This window comes from Psittacula echo (genome assembly GCF_963264785.1).
Source record: "Psittacula echo genome assembly, chromosome: 1".
Taxonomy (NCBI): Eukaryota; Metazoa; Chordata; class Aves; order Psittaciformes; family Psittacidae; genus Psittacula; species Psittacula echo.
In genome coordinates this window covers 113,656,523-113,675,916 of record NC_137735.1, presented here as the reverse complement: position 1 = coordinate 113,675,916, position 19,394 = coordinate 113,656,523, and the positions used below count along the sequence as shown (strand labels likewise).

The 19,394-nt window shown below is 43.7% G+C and overlaps 1 protein-coding gene across 1 annotated transcript in view; it reads left to right on the top strand.

Moving 5' to 3' along the window:
- UTP20 (UTP20 small subunit processome component) overlaps positions 1-19,394 on the top strand; it is a gene marked incomplete at its 5' end in the record, with an annotated part of 64,838 nt that overhangs the window by 38,270 nt on the left and 7,174 nt on the right. The window contains 22 exons of the mRNA XM_080637626.1: positions 191-241; positions 336-488; positions 1,008-1,163; positions 1,566-1,706; positions 2,631-2,768; positions 4,048-4,187; positions 4,706-4,785; positions 5,590-5,876; positions 6,357-6,496; positions 6,980-7,136; positions 7,932-8,030; positions 9,779-9,946; positions 10,622-10,788; positions 11,697-11,838; positions 12,135-12,251; positions 13,086-13,256; positions 14,042-14,170; positions 14,631-14,741; positions 15,924-16,003; positions 16,707-16,776; positions 17,808-17,990; positions 18,902-19,033. Of these exons, the coding sequence (XP_080493752.1) occupies positions 191-241; positions 336-488; positions 1,008-1,163; positions 1,566-1,706; positions 2,631-2,768; positions 4,048-4,187; positions 4,706-4,785; positions 5,590-5,876; positions 6,357-6,496; positions 6,980-7,136; positions 7,932-8,030; positions 9,779-9,946; positions 10,622-10,788; positions 11,697-11,838; positions 12,135-12,251; positions 13,086-13,256; positions 14,042-14,170; positions 14,631-14,741; positions 15,924-16,003; positions 16,707-16,776; positions 17,808-17,990; positions 18,902-19,033 (3,012 nt within the window). The remainder of the gene's footprint in view (positions 1-190; positions 242-335; positions 489-1,007; positions 1,164-1,565; positions 1,707-2,630; positions 2,769-4,047; positions 4,188-4,705; positions 4,786-5,589; positions 5,877-6,356; positions 6,497-6,979; positions 7,137-7,931; positions 8,031-9,778; positions 9,947-10,621; positions 10,789-11,696; positions 11,839-12,134; positions 12,252-13,085; positions 13,257-14,041; positions 14,171-14,630; positions 14,742-15,923; positions 16,004-16,706; positions 16,777-17,807; positions 17,991-18,901; positions 19,034-19,394) is intronic.

Here is a 19,394-nt window from a genome sequence, read left to right as displayed (position 1 = left end):
ATACTTAAAAATGTATGACCTTAAAACACACATCTTCCAAGTTATGGAAGAATAACTGTTAGTAAGCTTCTAAAAGGAGAAAGATGGATGTTGTTGCTTTATTTTTTTGTCTTGAGTGGTCAAGTCTTGTGTTCTTCAAAATTTTAACAACTGTATCAGTTAAACTATTACCTTTTATGTTTCTTTTTAGACTTTATCTGATTTGGACAGTGAACTGAAGTACATTACTGATGTTGTTAAGGTATGTAACAAGTTTCTTTTTTCCCTTTTTTCCCCGGCACTATATTGTCATGTTTTCTGGCTACCTTCATGAAAAACTTGTTGCTCTCTCATAGCTGAATGCCTTTGATCAGCGACATCTTGATGATATTGACTTTGATGTACGTCTGTCAGCATTCCAGTCAATCACAGCCCGCATCAAGGAAATGCAGAGAGTGGATATCGACTTCCTCATCCCTGTTCTGCACAACTGCTTCTATACTATCCAGGTTGGCTGAATTTTCCTTCTCTTGCTTTGTGCACCATGTGTCCATGGTGAATCTAATTTCCAAATTATTTCTGTTGGCTGATTTTTAACATTCACGGAGCACATTTGAGTCTTCTTACAAACACCTGTTTTTAAGGTTTTTCTGCTTGTCTTTTCATCTGTGTGTCTAGAAGGGTGAATACAGTGCAGCAAGAAGGCTCACAGTGCAGTGCACCTTTCTATCAGTGAACACTTGAACTGTTCGATACTGTATAAAAGGCATATTGCAATCTTGAAAGGCTGCTTTTCTCTTTGTTGCGGCATGTTCTGGATGTGTGGGCCTGCTGGTAAATCTAAAAGGATTTTTCCTGTTTGGAAGGATGGGCATTAATTCAGGGCTAGAACTTCTGTAGGAAAGGGTCGAGAGTTAGTGGGTTGCCATAGGCCTTTTTGTGTCCAGTGGTGCTGTTCAGTCCAGTCTTTCGGGGAGAAAAAGGTGTCCTGTCCAGACTCATGTGCTACAATTTCTTCATCCGCTCAGCTAGGGGATATGGCTCTTAGTGACAACGCAAGCCTTTGTTTGACAAGTTTTATCCACCGACTGGCAGAAATTGACCACACAAGTGATGACTACAAGGAGCTAATCCAGCATACTCTCCTGGAGTCCGTGAGAAGGGGTCTGAAGAGTAAGACTGAGGTAAGGCAGTACTATCTGATTACATATCTCCAACTGTCTTCAGGACACCAGGGTATATGAGACATTCTATGGATGAATTCTCTTGAGTCCCTTGCTGGGATAAGATGTACAGGTACCTGCTCTGAACTCACCTTTCATTTGAAATCTTACAAAAATCTAAAAAGTTATAGAACTCAGCTGCCTTATATTTCTTTGCCGTTGTTTGACTTTTCGTAGTTGTAGCTTATTCTTTGGAGGGGAGACTTTAATTTATGTGCAGTCCAAAATATAGGTGTATTTGCTGTTACCAAAGAATGGGACTTGCTGGACTAAACCACTTGCAAATGACAGCACTGCTCTTCTGAGCAGTGTGTAGCAACCTCTTCAAAGGGTACTTAACCATTTGCTGCTTGCGGTTTGCAGAGCATCCAGCAGGACTACACATCATTGCTTTCCTGCCTCATTCAAACATTCCCAGCAAATCCTGAATTCCGGGATTTGGTCCAGTTGACCAACCGCCATGATCCCGACATGGACTTCTTTGAGAACATGAAACACATGCAGGTAAAAGGCAACAGGCATTCCCTAGTGCATCTCCCCTCTCTGCCAAAGCAAAAGCATTTTACTGTGGGGTAGTGTTTTCCAAAACATCTGTGCCTTGTCTTTACAGAGAAATTGAACCCGTGGTCATTAGATATTGTTAAAAAGAAAAGGGATGTGGCCATCATCACAAGGGTGATTATGAGTCAAATTCGTATTTTATCTAAGGAATTCTTGATTTTATGATCCAGGAGCATTTGTGTTTACCTCGTCCTAATTTAGCTAAACGAACTGCTTTCATTTTAGATGATTGTTCTTGCTCTTGAGCAGGCAACTCCACTTTACAACCTGTGTGTGACCCAGCCCACAGTCAGTAACTGTCCTGAGGATCTCTCTGACATAGGCAGGGAGCAGGTCTTTTTGTTTTTTCCTTCCTAGCCTGTTCTCAGCTGCTCTCTGTCTGGAGGGTCGACAACGCCTTTTCATTCACAGACCTTTGTAATTTAAATGTTGCACAAAACCTGGTCTCCTTTTTTTGTCTTGCAGTATGAAAATACAGCATTTCTCCTGCTTTCAGAGACACAATGAGAGAAAACCTTAGTTACATCCGTAGTTACATGTAGAGTCTAATTATTTTCCTTGTAGTTTTATCAGGCCTTCTCATCTTTTATCAGTTGCCTCCCTTGTCTGATACCTGAAGGAAGGCAGTCTTATGATTGTGAATTGACCATGACATTTACATTGAGTTGGAATATTTATTGAGGCAAAAGGCTAGTGAAAGGCCAGAGACTGAAGGAAAAGGGAATTGCCTTTCCTTGAAAAATGACCATAATATGTTTATGTAATTATTTAAAGTAGAGGCATTTTCAGAACTGCTGAATGTATGTGTTCCCTCATGCTATCTGACTAAAGCCCCACCTCATTCACTGTCTCTCATGTTTGACTCAGATCCACAGGAGGGCACGAGCTCTGAGGAAAGTGGCCAAGCACCTCATGGAAAAAAAACTTGTGCTATCTTCTAAATCCCTGCAGAACTACATCATGCCTTATGCTACTACTGCCATTTTTAATGAAAAAATGCGTAAGGTAGGCTTTTAAATTGAATGCATCCGTTTGAATATTGTCACCTTTCTTGTGTACCATTCTCCACAAAAGACTTTAAAAGGCTGATAGGTTTGTAGAGTGAGTGTTCTCCTTTCAGACAAGAGCTCTCCATTGCTTTTTGTGACAGAAAGAGGGTTTGCAAGCTGCAGATGCAGTCTGGGCCCATTCCTGTATCTGCTAAACATGTTGTTTCTTAAAGGTGGATCTCTGTAACTGTTTGGGGATTTGGAGCTTTTTTTGTTATTTTGCTCTGAGTTTTTTACTTGGGGTTATATTTGTTCACATTTTTTTATAATCAGGTTATTATTTTTTTCCCTCTGTCTCCACACTTCTCTCTTCTTATTCAGTTGTGAGATCAGTTACTGTCTGGCAGCAGAATGTGTGTGTTACGCAGCGTAGGCTGTGCCTAGTTAATTGAGGTGGAAATAAATACTGTTTTCTCTGGAGTTACAGAGGAACTGCAGGAATCAGCTGAAAACCTCTGAAATTGTTAGCAGTTTTGTAATTAAATTTTGAAGGGTGACATTTTGCAGTCACTTTCCATACATTTATTGAAAATGTATGTGGTAAAATTACTGGTAATGTCAATATGGATATGCTGTCTACTTGTGACTTAGAAAAGCAAGGTTTCACACTTCTGTAGTTCCCTGCACACTATCAGGAGATCAGCAGAGCCGCTTATGTCAGATCAAGCAAATATCTAATTCTGTTACTGTAAGAAATATTCTTCTGAAGCAAAAACAATTAAAGCACAGGACCCAGCACCTGCAGCCATACAGGCTGTGCCCAGCAGTAAGGTGACTGCAGTTGCTGTTTGACCAGTGGGCAGTAAAATGTGTTGATTGAAACCTTGGTGAAGAAACAAACACATTTTATTTCACATCAGAAGTGGGTTAATGATGTGCATTTCTAGTTGACCAGCGTAGCCCAGCAATGTCCCATGTGTCTGTGGTTATAGATACCTTGACTGGTTTTTAGTTCTTCACACAAGTGATCCCATAGATGTAGTTATGTGAGAAAAGTTAAATGCATGCAGAAATGCTTGGAGGACATGGATCTGGAGATCTGCTCATAGAGCTGTGACTTTTTAAGTTTGGTTTGGTTTGGTTTACCTGGTGGTCAGGAGATCTAAAAGAGCTGAATTCCAAACGCCTCTACTGGACAAACATTACATCTGGATCTTGTTTTCTGAGTAAAATATGGTTTAGGGACATGCTCCTCATGAATGCTAACAGCAAGTCAATTTCTATCTTTTGGGCAGCATGAAAATATGGTAACAGCCTCGGTTGAAGTTGTTGGAGCTGTCTGCCACCATCTCTCATGGTCAGCATACTTGTACCACTTAAAGCATTTCATCCATGTCTTGCAAACAGGACAGATCAGTCCAAAGCTAGGAGTCAGGTAGGTACTGTGAGAAATGCTGCTCTAAGTTTCTCCAAAGACTACTAAGGGAAAATTCAGTGTCTTAAGAAGCATCACATGCATTTTAGCCTCTTCCCTGGAATGAGAGATTGCTGACTTTGAGGTGAGCATGTGCAAGTGAAAGTGGGCATGGTCTTGCAGTCTGGAACTGTGAAGGATTAACAGGCCATTACTTTATCATGCTTTATCTCACTGAGTGCATATCAGCATTAGCAGCCTCTGCTTCTGTCAGGCTGTCCCTGCTCTGTGGTACACATCCAGTGCTCCAGTACCGCTGTCTGTGAGGTTTCACAATGAGCTAGGTCACAGAATGCATCTGAAAAGCAACCAGGTTTTATTTCCCAGGTTGTTATTTCAGGATAAACCTCCTTATGCTGCAGTATCACTGAGTCTGAAGTGCTCCAAAAAGCATTGTTTAGATTTTTCTGTGTGTTGGTGTATGCAGCCTCTCCTTTTTGAGCAGAGGGCTGATCTATCTTCACGTTTTCCTTCCACAGCTTGTTAGAGACAGTGCTGGAAGCCTTCCACTTTGACTATGAAACACTTGAAAAACAACTTCTGACCATTGACAACCACGGTGAGGTTTCTGCTCCTGATTGTAGAAACACTAACTGCTCAAAGTGCATTGAATCAGCCTAGCCCTAAGTGTGATTATCATAGAATAGTTAGGGTTGGAAAGGACCTTGAGATCATCTAGTTCCAACCCCCCTGCCATGGGTAGGGACACCCCACACTAAACCATGTCACCCAAGGCCTCATCCAACCTGGCCTTGAACACCGCCAAGGATGGAGCATTCACAACCTCCCTGGGCAACCCATTCCAGTGCCTCACCACCCTCACAGTAAAGAATTTCTTCCTTATATCCAATCTAAACTTCCCCTGTTTAAGTTTGAACCCGTTACCCCTTGTCCTGTCACTACAGTCCCTGATGAATAGTCCCTCTCCAGCATCCCTGTAGGCCCCCTTCAGATACCGGAAGGCTGCTATGAGGTCTCCACGCAGCCTTGTCTTTTCCAGGCTGAACAGCCCCAACTTTCTCAGCCTCTCTTCATATGGGAGGTGCTCCAGTCCCCTGATCATCCTGGTGGCCCTCCTCTGGACTTGTTCCGACAGTTCCATGTCCTTTTTATGTTGAGGACACCAGACCTGCACACAATACTCCAAGTGAGGTCTCACGAGAGGGGCAGGATCACCTCCTTTGACCTTGATCAGAAACCAGTATGCCAGAGCTTTTGTACCCAGTAAAACAACTCTGACTGTTTGCTGTCACTGATGATAAGTAGCAGCTTTGTCCAGGACAAAGCTACCACAAGAGTCTCTTATAAGGCTAGATCTTTTGGCCTCCTGTGTTTACGTATGCTTCTGGCAATTACTTGACAGAAGCTGCTGTCATGGACCTTGAGCCAGCAGTGGAAGCTGAAGCCATGGAGCTGGAGCAGAGTGAAGGGGAAGAAGAGGTGGTTGAGGAAAAGAAAGGCAAGAATCTCCCTGAGCAGCCAGCAGAACCTGAGCAAGCAGCTGAGACATCTGAAGATGCTGAGCAAGTGACCAAACCTGTTTCTTTCTTACCCCGAAATAAAGAGGAGCTGGAGTGTCTGATCAAACACATTCAAGATACAGTTACGGTCAACATCTTGCCTAAATTGCACAGGTGTATTGTTGCAAAGGTGAGGAGTTGGCATTTGGAAAGGTGCTTTACAGGCTGTGCCTGTAAACTGTAAAGGTTGGGGTGCTAATTCATAGCCAGTGGAAATGCAGCATGTGAAAAAAAGTAGACACAAACTGGAGAGAAACCACAAAAAAGGCTTTGTCTGCTTTGTTGTGCCATGGGTATTGACACAGACCCTCTGGACAATGTGAGTGTGGTGTCTTTACTTCCCTGCTGAGAACTGACTTTAACCACAGAAGTGAAACAAGTCAGTTTGTGTAGCTTATTGAAAAGTTCTCAGTCACCTGCTAGCACCCAACTGAGCTTCTGTATTGAAAACACAGGGACTCATCTCACCTGTCCTTTAGCTGTCTGGGTTTTTTCCGTAGTCAGCCGAGGACAGGAGCTTACCTTGTTGGGCTCATCTAGAGTTTGTTGAGAAAAAGCCAGATTTGTTAATGTATATTGAAAGTGCATTGTGTCTTGCTCTCTTAAAAAGGTTAAAAGAGATGAGGAACACAAGCTTGTGAAATCCAACGTTGTGAATGACGATGAGGTAGTTCGTATTCCATTAGCTTTTGCAATGGTCAGGATGATGCAGTGTCTTCCCAAAGAAGTGATGGAAGCCAACCTGCCAAGGTAAATCCCTTTGGAGCAATGTAAATGCTGTTCATTGTTTTGGAGTGACTGCAGGCACCCTTCTCAAGCTATCTTTAAGTACAAAGCTAAATCCAAGAGGGGCGTTCTAACAATCCTTAAGTACTTATCTTGGAAACTTGTTCTTCTAGTTTCCTGGTTTTCTCCTCTCTCAGCATTTGACTTCTGTAAAACTTAAGTTTGAAAGGAACTTGATAAATCCTTAAATAAGAGCAGAGGTGTGAAGCCAGGTGCAGAGGGTAGGGGTGGCAGAGCTGGGGAAAGAATAATGTGCAGAAAGAAAGGACAATTGGTAAAATGTCTTAAAGGACAGTAAGTGTGTGTATGACTGTAAGGCCTTTCTGCAAGGCTGCCTTTGGGTGGACCTCAGGTTGTGGAAGAGCCCTGAAAAGCAGCTTCTTTAGCTAGCAGTGTAATTAGTTCCACTCTGTTTGGGGGTGAGCTGAGCTGTCTGTCTGTTTCCAGCATCCTGCTGAAAGTCTGCACATTTCTGAGGAACAAATTTCAAGAAATCCGGGACATTGCCCGTAACACCCTCACTAAAATCATGGAAGTGCTGGGAGTGCAGTACCTTCTGTACATCTTAAAAGAGATGCAGTCCACTCTTGTCCATGGATACCAGGTAATGGTGAAATTCTCCCTCTTCTGCTCTCTGCAGGTTTTTTTGTGTGTTAGGAGGAGAATCCAAAGTGCTACTTAAACTATTTTGCACTGATAGAATAGCTTGGTATAATATGGCTGAACACTACTGCTAGTGCCTACTGATGTCTTTGTAATGTCAAGTGGCAGGTGAGGGTTTGTACCCACAGAACTTGGAGTCTAAGCAGGGAAGAAGTGAAGATCTCCATTTTTTTGCAATGAAGAGTTTAGGTATGGAGGTGAAGGATGACTTTTTAATTCCCATAAGAATTAGTGGAAATCTTTCCAGTAAGGTCATTGGCACTAAGCATCATCTGAGGTGAGTTGCCACAGAGACTGCACAGACAGTATGTGGTGATGCTAATTGAAGTCTTGCTTCCTAGACCCAGAGCCAAGGCTCTATTAATTTATATTTCCTCTTTCCACAGTGGTTGGAGGTAAGAATAATTTTCTATGTGAATTACCACAGTGGAACAGTGTGAGCTTCTGGCTGCTATAACAGTGAATTATTAGCTGATTAGCCCAACATAAAAATATCACTAAGAGCACTGGGGAAAGAGGAGATTCCAACCCTTCTCCCTGTGAAGGGGCAGGTGTCCTTTTCGTGCTGCCAGTATATGGATTCTTGTCCTCCCAGTGACTTCTTTTTCCTGTAAAGACAGCTCAAGTGCAGTGTGTGCGTTGTGATGTCTCTGATGTGGTATTTTCCTCATACAGTATTATTAGAGTTCTATGCATGGGTTTGGAAGCATGATCTGTTCCTTTTTTTTTTCTCTAGCTCCATGTGTTGACTTTCACTGTGAACCTGTTACTGAAGGGGCTTACTACCAGGCTCAGTGCTGGTGATTTGGACCCCTGCTTACATATCCTAATTGAGGTAAAAACTGTTCAAGATTGAAGGAAACACCATTGTGGAGTGCCTTGGCATGTTCTGGGAGGAGAAGGTTCTGTGTAGATTTCCTCAGACTTTGCAGCAAACAGGGCTGAGTATGTGTGTGTGCGGCAAAGAAAGAGGCATGAGCAGACCCATTGTAGAGATGCTAAGTATATTTGGGGCTGTATCATAGAATCATAGAATAGTTAGGGTTGGAAAGGACCTTGAGATCATCTAGTTCCAACCCCCCTGCCATGGGCAGGGACACCCCACACTAAACCATGCCACCCAAGGCCTCATCCAACCTGGCCTTGAACACCGCCAAGGATGGAGCATTCACAACCTCCCTGGGCAACCCATTCCAGTGCCTCACCACCCTCTCAGTAAAGAATTTCTTCCTTATATCCAATCTAAACTTTCCCTGTTTAATTTTGAACCCGTTACCCCTTGTCCTGTCACTACAGTCCCTGATGAATAGTCCCTCCCCAGCATCTCTGTAGGCCCCCTTCAGATACTGGAAGGCTGCTATGAGGTCTCCACGCAGCCTTCTCTTGTCCAGGCTGAACAGCCCCAACTTTCTCAGCCTGTCTTCATATGGGAGGTGCTCCAGTCCCCTGATCATCCTTGTGATCTTCTATTCCAGTGAAACCCTGCCAGATATCTTTACCCCAGAATTCAAAGAGTGGGTATGATGAGAGAACAGAAAAGATTCACAACTTCAGGGTGTGTTAACCAAGACCAAGAGGGAAATTGAATTCCTGTACCTTCTGATGCACACTGCAATTACAAAAGCTATGGTTGCTATGTTTCTGTAGGTAAAAAAATGTGAAACACCTATCTTAGGACTATATTGTAGCCTAGCTTTGACTAGTTTTCAAAGGTAAAAAAGCTCGTTACTTTTCATGTTAAATTAACAACACACAGAAAAAGGACAGAAGAATGTTCACTTTGGAAATTGTTTGCAATGCTGGACACAAGGCACTGAACCCATGAAACTTAGGGTTGTTTATCCTTATCAAAATAGTCTTATCCTCATGGCCTTGACAGCAAGAAAGCAAAAGGGATGAATTAAATTAAGACAAAAAGACAAAAAAAAGTAACTGTTCATATTGTGATTCTCATTCTCAGATAGCACATAAATAGATGCCAAAGCACCAACATCTGTTTTTGTCCAATCCTATTTAAAAGTTGGATTGGTTTTGCTGTTTTGTTGGGAGAAGGGTGGAAGGTGCAATGCTGAAGTTCACCTACTTGCACATCTGCCAAGTTCACTGAAAACAGCAGTGCCCCTGTCCTGTTTCACCAAACAAGACGGGACTTGAGACATTCTCACCCGTATACACGGACAGTCCTGAGCACTGCATCCTGGGAGGGAAGGGGTTCAAGATTAAGGTACCTGGCTATGTTTGCGTGTACTCTAAATGGCTGAGCAAGTCAACAGACATCTAGTCAATGTGGCTGATGGTGCCCAGGAGCTCAGATGACCACCCAGATGAGGTATATTTGGATGTTTTGATCTGACTGAAGTCAGACCTCCTTGTATCACATCACCACAGGTAAGCATTCTCATCTGGTGTGCTTGAACTGGAGTGTTTTATGTTGACAAAGGAAACCTAGACATGATTTGTGGGAAACCTGGAGAATTATTTTTCTCTGTTAGTGAGGAAAAATCATGGTGTTCTGCTGCTGTTGGAGAATCTGGCTCTGTTTTTCTGCCTCTCTCATTCACTTCTCTTGCCTGTTTTCCAAAGATTTTCAACCAAGAGTTGTTTGGGAATGTAGCCGAAGAGAAGGAAGTGAAGGGAATTGTCTCCAAGGTCATGGAAGCGCGCAAGAACAAGAGTTATGATTCCTATGAAATCCTTGGAAAGTTCATAGGAAAGGGCCAGATGACAAAACTTATTCTGCCACTGAAAGAGGTAAGAAAAGTCAGCCAGAGTCTTTCTTAGCTCTGAGCACCCTAAATTCTATATGGTCTGAAAGAAACTCTAAAGCCTCCAGGTGGCTACTGTGAAATTACCTATATAATCCTGCTCTTAAGTTCCCATTTTTCTTTTGGAAAGCAGTAGGCACCCAGGTCATAAGGTGAAAATGGCATTCTGGGAGGCTTTCAACCCCTGCTAGAGAGGAAACATCCCACTATGAGTTCTCCATGTCCTCTCCTTCTGCCAATTCTTATTTCCTCTGGAGCTCCAAAGTCCTGCATGGCTGCTCTCTGGTTTGGTCTTGAAGGAGGTGTCACCAAAATGTATTCAGGGTCAGTCCATGTGCAGTAGTTGCTTTTCAGAGTTGAGTTTTTTTGAGCAGAGTGCAAGCTCACACAAAAATAGAGTCCAGTGGTTTGCTTATGAGCTCTGGAGTGTCCTGGTGGCCATAGGTAAACTGGTTGAAGGCTGAGAAGAGGCTGGAGAGAAAGGAAGACACGATTGGGTTGAGCTGAGATGATGGAATGCTGTTCATGTAGAGAGCTGGGGACTTAGGACAGCATGTGATGAGAGACAAATTGTTCTGGCTTTTCCCATGATTTCTGAATACAGATCACAAACCATTGCCCTCATGTTGCCCTCCTGACTCTCATTATTGTGCCTTTGCAGATTCTGGAGAGTACCACAAGCTTGAAGATAGTTCGGAAGGTGCATGAAGCACTGCGTCACATCATGCAAGGGCTGATTTTCAATACAGACATGAACGCAGAGTCCCTTCTCCTGCTCAGTCATGGTCTCATCAGTGAAAACCTGCCTCTGCTCACTGAGAAGGCCAAGTGAGTTCCAGGATGTTGTCTGGGTGGTCTGTTATCAATTGGGAGGTTTGCTTGCAGAAACAGCAGCTCTCAAATCCAACCGATCAAATGTGTGAGAGTTTCCTTGCTTTCATTTGCCTTCTGTTTTTAAAGTAAGTGATTTAGGCAGTCAGAAGGCAAGAAGAAAGCTTGGAAATGGAAGTTAACACTTGCTGAACTCATGAAAGTGTATTCCTACAAGTGTTCAGGGCCTTCAGAGAGGCTTTTTCACCATCTGGTAAGCCCGTATATGCATTTGGGTGTTTGGATGAAGAGACAAGGGTCAGTGTTTAGAAGTGAGCTACAAACAGCTTTGTAAGAGGCATTTGGGATCCTGTATATTTCCATAGAGTCAAGAATGAAAAGAACTGTGGGCTGTCACTTGATCACTTTGCTGGTGGAGAAGTCAAGGAGGACCACTGGATTTCCTCTGTCTGGTGGTGTCACTGCTCAGAGCTGGATCTGGATGCCTTGCATTTCCTGTGTTATGTAGGCCAGCTTGCTCGATGATCTGACAGCTGTTGGCAGACTCCTTGGAGTTTTTGTAAGCCATCAGAAATTGAAGTAAATATCAGCAAATGAAGTGCAGTGGGCAATGGCAGGAGGTACATTTGCTTGAAGGAACTACTAAAGGTGTTCGGTCCACTAACGGAAAAAAAAGTGGGGATGTTATGCAAATCAGTGTTGTCTTTGTAATAGTGATACTGTTCTCAAGTTTGAGAGTCCCATCTGCCATGCAGCTCTCAAGTTTATTTTATTTCCTTGTGTTCTGGCTGTAACCTCCTTTTGCTTGCTGTGTATGGGTAGCAGCTGAGCACAGTCCAGCTCCCTTCACTCCTAACAGAAGCTTGTTGAGTAGAGGGTTGAAATCTGAATATTTTCTTTTCCAGAAAACAAGTTGCCCCTCCTCCAGATCCTCGGCTGCAACCCGAGAGCTGCCTGCTGCTCCAGCCCACTCCTACGAGAGGGGGGCAGAAAGCACGTGTCAGCAGCAGGACTAACACGTATATCTTGGTCGATTCAGGACTTCGGGTAAGGATCTCCTCAGATAGAAAGCTTTGCAGTCAGAATTGATGTTAAGAGTGTTCAAAGCAAGGTGTTGTGGATATATTGTCTTAACAACACAGCCGCTAGCCTTAACTTTGTTTTGTGTGCTTTAACTCCAGTGGTGCCTCTTAGAGAGCTATGAAAAGTGCTCAGCTTGTTGCAGATAGTAGAATGGGATAGGGCATTAATTCTACTATAACCTGAAACAGTGTGGAACTTTACTTCACTTATTTGAGGCCCAGCCTGACTTTGAGATGAATGTCCTGTGTTTTCTACGCCAGCTGCTGCACATGAGCCTGAAGAGGTCCAAAGTGAATTCTTCTGAGGAGCATGCTTTGGAAATGTTAGACCCTTTTGTTCTGCTGCTTCTAGACTGCCTGAAATCTATGGATGTCAAGGTACAGTTCCAAGCTGAAATCTGCTATTCTGTCTATTATACTAAGAAAGGTCCTGCCCACAAATGTCATCTTGCAGTTGATCTGCAAGAGAAGAGAAGACCGTCCAGTTTTCAAAGCTTATTTCATAGATGTGCAGATTAAGTTGTTTGAGGACATATTATCCCAAGGGGGAAGAAGGATTGTTGCTGATGGAGGACTGAATGGTGTGTCCCTAGTGCTGCAGATTCAAGTATGAACCAGTTCTCCTGGAGCATGTTCATACAAGGACTTTGTAGACTTCGTACACTGTTTGTGAAGGAGGTTCATGAGGTCCTGTGGCTGCTGCAAACAGTGTTGCCACAGCTGTGGGGTTTTTTGATCCAACTCCAATGTCTTTATTGTCAGCACCATAGGCAGCCTGTTTGTTGGTCAGTTTTAGGTTTGAGTGAGAGCCTAGGAGGGGATCTGTTAGATCTTGCATTTTCTGGGAATGGAAGGCATGCCTCATATGCTGTCAGATACCTGGAGCAGGGATTTCAGGTGACCTGGGTTTTTGGCAGAGCAACTTCTATGCCTTGAAGGCACCTCCACTTCAGAAAGAGTGGCTGCCATCATCATAGTATTAATGTCTTTACCTAGTAAAATCAAAGTTAGAGAATTAGGGAGTGGTAGATAGTGGTTTTAGAACTCAGCAACTTTTTGTATTATATACAAGTGGTTTGAAAGAGGTTGATCTTGTTAGCTAATTGCCTTTTAACAGAGCTGCAAATAGCCTGCCCTGTCTGTAACACAGTGAGAAAAGTGTTCTTTCACTGTCATTGTACACATGTGCTGTCCTTTGGTTCTTTCTTACAGGTGATAACTGGGGCTCTGCAGTGCTTGGTATGGATTTTGAAGTTCCCTTTGCCTTCTATCAGTACAAATCTGGAGCCACTGATCAAACAGCTTTTCCTCTTGCTGAAAGAATTTGCCAAGACAGGAATAGCCAAAGGCCAGAATTTCCACCTGGTTGTGAGCTGTTTCAAAGTAAGTCAGACCCAGCTCTGCTCTTTCCTAATTTAGGATTAACTTTATAGAATGAGAGTCTTCCAACTGTACATCCCTTCTGCAGCTGTCCCTGGAGGAGGTAGTCCGGAAATCACAAGATAGCAGGGGAAGTGTGGCCTTGCTGATTCTTTCCCAAGTGCAGACTTAAAGTTACCCCCCAAAAATGCACAGCTTGGATCTGAAGAAGTGTTTTTATAAAAGCATATTTGCATTCTTCTTTTATAATAGTATCTTGTTACCACCTTGTCTTTTGAGAGGTGTCAGTATTGTACTTGAATAGCTTGCTTTTAACATAATTCATTGGAGTAAGCCCTGGCAACTGAAGTGAGACAAGGGAAGGGGGCAGTTTTTAGCAGTAATAACTACACTTAGAGTATGCAGTGTCTTCCTGTAGATATCTTCTAAATACTTTGCTAAATTAATTACAGCTTCATGATCGTAAGGGAAAGTTACAGTAATTCATGCTGAATGCCAGTGCCAGAAGAGTTTTTTCTCTTCCTGTGTTCTTGCATCACGGCTCATGTCTGTGAGCGTCCCTGGTCATTTCAAGGACAAGTCTGAATTTGTGTGTTGGCTTGCATTCCGTTTTTGCCTCAGAATTGCCAGCTGAAAGGAAAATGTGATGAGAACAGTGTTAGCTGCATATTTCAGAGCAGCAGTTTGTCTTTTCAAGCTTAAGTGGTACAAACAAAGTCAGGCTTTGGTGTAGGCTTGTGTTTGATAGCACTGCATGTGTATTGACAATGTACAATTTGATTCTGTAGTGTGTAACAATACTTGTGAAGAATGCAAAGAGTCAGATAACAAGCAAACAGCTCCAGGTGTTGCTTGGCTTTGCTGAAGAAGACATTTATGATTCGTCACGCCAGGCCACTGCCTTTGGTCTTCTCAAGGTAATGTGTATGGGTTCTGTGAACCACTGGAATGGCAGGATTCTCCCTCCTATCTCGTGTCAGGAACAGGCCATAGAATCGTGTTAAAGCTCTCTGTTATGGGTAGCAGGAGCAAGCAGCAAAGCTTTTCTGTTTAATTTGTCACTCTAAAATTCTTTGGGATGCTATTTTATACACGTGCATATGAGGATCCATTTGGATCCGAGTTCATTTTTACTGAAGAGTCAACATCTGTGATCATTACACTGAGTGTTCTGCGTCATCCAAAAGAAACAGAAACAGATGTGGATTTGAAAGCCACCATTTATTTTTTTTTAAAGTTGCTCTGGCTATGTTTGAAGGTGTGAAAAAGTCAGTGTTAATGTACTACCTGACACCATTGTAGTCCCAGTTTATAGTACTGTATCTCATGCTGTGCAAGCAGAATGACATGGTTCCAGCTGTGCTTTCACATTTCTAGGCTATTTTATCCAGGAAGCTGATTGTGCCTGAAATTGATGATGTGCTGAAGAAAGTTGCCCAACTGGCCATCACGGGTCAGAGTGAACCGGTGCGAGTCCAGTGCAGACAGGTTGGTAGAATGGAGTCATCTTACTTCCTTTCCAGCTGTCTTAACAGGCTAGAGGGCTTAGTGTCCATCTCAGATCTAACAGACATGTGCCCTAGCCCTGCTGAACCCCTAACCCCATTTTCCCTTCTTACTAATCCTTATTTCCCCTGTTACCTGTCTGTCTTTAGTTCTTGTGACTGGCGCATAGCAGAATCACAGACTGCTTGCTTATAGCACCACATCTACACGTCCTTTAAATATCTCTAGGAATGACAACAACTTCCCTGAGCAGCCTGTTCCAGTGCTTGACAACCCTTTCTGTGAAGGAATGTTTCCTAATATCCAGTCTAAACTTGTCCTGACACATGGCCATTTCCTCTTTGCCTTATCGCTTGTTACTTGGGAGGAAAGAACGACACCCACCTCACTACAACCTCCTTTCAGTTAGTTGTGGAGAGCAACAAAGTCTCCCTTGAGCCTCCTTTTCTCCAGGCTAAACACCACCAGTCCCCACAGCCATTCCTCACAGGACTTATGTTCCAGACCCTTCACCAGCTCTGTTGCCCTTCTCAGGACGTGCTCCAGCACCTCAATGTCTTTCTGGTAGTGAGGGGCTCAAAACCAAACACGGTATTCAAGGTGCAGCCTCACCAGTGCCGAGTAGAGGGCAAGAGCCTGCTCAGCAGCAGTGACATAGTACCTCCTTCAGAAGCTTTTAGGCCCTTGTAATGATGAGCCATGCCCTTTTCTGGATCCCAGCAGCAGAGAATTTGCCACAAATCCGTGATTCCTTCCTACTGCATCTTCATTCTTTCCAAGCTAAAAGCAATCAAAAGGGAAGAATTGGTTGCTTCATTTCAGGCATTAGGATACACATGCAGCAGGAGCAGTGCGTAACCAAATAGAGCATTTCCGTAGTTACAGGATGAATTCTGAAGGATGCAGAATCTCTCTTAACAGAAGCCTGTGCAAATCACAGTAATACTCTAAAGACTGATCTGGCAGATGTCAAACACCTGCAGGTACGGTTCTGAACACAGAGCTTGGAAGCAGATGTTGGCCACTTGTGTACTAGGAACAGGATAAAAGGGATGATTCTCATAAACTTGTTGCTCCATGACTGAATTTTCTTCATAACCTTTTTACAAGCTTTTGTGAATGTTTCTTGTAACTTCTCTCTGTGGTGGTGTTTTTTCTTTCCAGATTTACTTAAAATATATTCTGGACTACCCCCTTGGTGACAAGCTGAAGCCCAATCTGGATTTCATACTCGCACAACTGGAGTGAGTTTATAGTCCCAACATATCTGTCCGAACAGAACCTTGTTGCTTAAATACGACTTTAATAGCTACTATGTGTGCCAAAGGGCTGTTGATGAGGAGGCAGAGACAGGTTGTTTGATAAAGCAAGTCCTTTTCCTCTTCCCTATTTCACAGCTGGTTTTGTTGTTCTTTGAAAGCGAAGGTTCTGTTGTTTGCTTAGTGGTTAACCAGTTCCACTGGTTGTGAACCATGTGAACTGGAAAATCCAGAAAGAATAATGGAATGCACTTACTTGACGGCTGTCCCATGGCAATGGTCTCAACTGCAATTGCAGGCATAGCTGAGATCAACTGCACCAGTTCAGCAGGAGCAGTGTGCCTGAAACCTCCACCTGAGCATGACCCCTCCCTTGCTCACCACAACAGTAGCTGACCACGTTCCCCAGCAGCATAGCACGGTGCAGCTGGGCTGGCTGAAGTTAGCTGGAGGCCTTTTGGGCCTGTTTGTCTCCCTGTGACCATTCTCTGACTGATGGATGGTCTGATGATGATGACTGGAGCTGATGGGCCTGCTGCTTCTCTCCTCCTAAGTACCAGACCAGGTCTGGTAGCTGTTACAGAAAGATCTCTGTCAGTGTATGTTTCTGACATAGGCCACTCTTGTAAATTGTTAGCAACTTTATAGAGTATTAACCCAGCCCTAACCATTAATTATTTCCTCACAGGTACGAATATGAAACTGGAAGGGAATCTGCACTGGAGATGATTGCATACCTCCTTGACACATTCCCAAAGGTAACAAGCACCTCTCAGTGTTTCAAGCATCAAGCAGTTACTGCAGCTTTCAGTAAGAGTGTTTTCAGAACAGTTTATTTTGGAAGCGTTTGGTAGTTCCTGCAGTCTCTTATCACAAGCAGAATGTTCACTTATCTCTAAAGAACCTGGCTTTGCTCCAAAAGAGAAATGACGTGCTGGAAAGTCTGCAGTTCTTCTTTATCTAATGTGCTCAGTCTGCAATTAAAATAAAGCTCAGTCAGCTGGGGTTTGGATAAACTTGATGGTGATTTATGCCAGTAAGAAACACAACCAGTTTAGGAAGTGGGGCATGAATACAAAGTGAAGTCTAGAGTTTTCTCATTGTGGAGGTTTTCAGCACTGGTGAGAGATGGTTGACTGAACTGGTGTGTGATGTACCATATCTGTTGCCCTGACTGGTGAGAGAGGGCTTCTCAGTGGGGCAGATCAAAAAGAAAGCTTAAAAATAACCATGATCTGTGCAGGTTAACATACGCAAAATGCTTAACTGCCTTGAAGCTCTTCAGCTGGAGCTTGGCTGTGTGCATTCAGGAGACTGAGAGAAGTGCAATCAAGCAAGAATGTGGGAGGAAGGAAGAGAAATTCTGCACAGTAAGCTGTGCTTCACCACCATCTGATTAGATTTAGTATCTCAACTTGGTTCCTTGGCAACTCTGTCAAGTAGCAAATTGCTGCTATCTCTGAGAAAAGGACCTTTGGGCTGATTGCTGCAGTGCTGAGGGACTGCTTCAGTGAGAGCTAGGCATGAAAATACCCTTCAGTTTTGACACTTATGTTGCTGTCTCAGGGATGTGTTAGCAACTGAGAGTCTCAGCAGGGCTGGGCTGTATACTCCCTGTGTGCTTCAATAACTGGATCATCCCATCTTTTAAGTTCGTCTGCCTTGGTGTGGACCCCACTCAGGGCTGACATTGTTCCTGTATGTGGTGCAACAAATACCCCTCTTTTCCCCTTTGAATGCCAGAAGCTCCTTTGGGATCTGAGGCTGACTAATGCTTGTTTCTTTCTAGGATCTCCTCCACAAATACTGCGGCCTGTTTTTTCTCTCTCTTTGTATGATGATGATAAATGATGACTCTGCCAAATGCAAAAAGATGGCAGCTTTGACATGTAAATCTCTCCTGAGCAAGATAAACAATGAAAAACAAGATCTGATGTTTTCTCTGGTCACAGAGTGGTTTCACAGCAAGAAGGTATTCTTTGGGTCTGAACTCTGTTTGGGGACTGACTAAGGTTAATTCAAGTGAGAGATTGCTCGTACCAGGTCAGGTGGATTGGTGGGTTCAGTTGTGCCTGATGTAGTAGTTCTAGGAAAGGAGTATGGGCAAGACTCAGCTTAGAATAAAAGCTCTTTAAAGCTGTGCACAGTGCCATAGCTCTTGCTAGTAAGAAGAGCAAGAATGATACAGCTTCATAAAGCTACACAAATGCAGGGAACTGCTGATGCTGTAAGTCAGCCTACAGACTTCCCAGCTGCACTGTGCTGCTTTCCAGCAGTTCCTGTTTTGGGTCCGGTGTTTCACCAGGTGTAGTCTTTGCTCAGGGTAAAGGTTTGAGCAAGTTCCTTAAAGCTCTTCTGATCCCAATAATTGGCTTTTTGTGTTGAGCTCAGACTTGCTTCATTCTGTCACCAGCAGCTAGAAGGTGGCAAACCTGGTCTTTACAGATCTCTCATTTGGTCTGGGTATTTAGTTATTCTCAGAGTGGACTCGTGTTCTGTCCCTCTACAGTAGTGGAGTAAGTGTTCTGCAACACTTCATCCATTCATCTCTAATATGTTCAGTTCTGGTTTATAGCTGTGAGACGCCTGTGGCATTGTGAAGAATCAAAGGGTGCAAAGTAGCCCTCAGAGTTTTGCAGCTGGCAACTGGGCTGGAAAAGGCCTTTCAGCATTCAGTTTTAGGGTGTGCTACGAGGGATAACTTGTGCTGCCACACAAGTTCCCTGGCAGCAGCTCCTTTTTCAGTAGTACTCTGAAAACCAGCTTCTCTCAAGATGCTGTTGCCACAGGCAAAAAGTAAAGGTTGCTGCCAGCTCCTGCACAGGGGAGCTGCAGGATTTATTATCAAGAAGTAACAAGGGCTGTTACACTTTCTCTTGGCAGAGCTCCCACAGGAGGTTGGCTGCCCAGGCATGCGGTTTGTTTGTTGAAGTGGACGGAGTAATGTTTGAACGGCGGCTTGAAGCTGTCCTCACCTTGATTGAAAAAGAAATCAACCCGGTTCAATTTGAAGACGTAAGTACCCTTCCCATGTGGGAGTCCTGGGGAAAGACAGCCACGAAAATGGGAAAAAGGGAGAAAGTGTAGGAAGAGATTGAACAGTTGGACCTACTGTTTGGGCTTAGGAAATGAAACACCCGTCTGATCTGAAGAGGACTTCACTGATCTTGAACGGTATTTTTTTTGTCTGTAAGCCCAAATTTCATGGCATGGGTCACAACACAAGGGGCAAAGGAACTTTGCAAAGCCACCTGGCCTGAGCCTGCACCCATCCTGTGGAACCAGGAGATACATTGCTCCTTACCCTACCCTCTATCAGGTCTCTGTGGAGAGGAACAGTTTCTGAGGTAACCCTCAAGTCTCAGGCTGTTGGTTT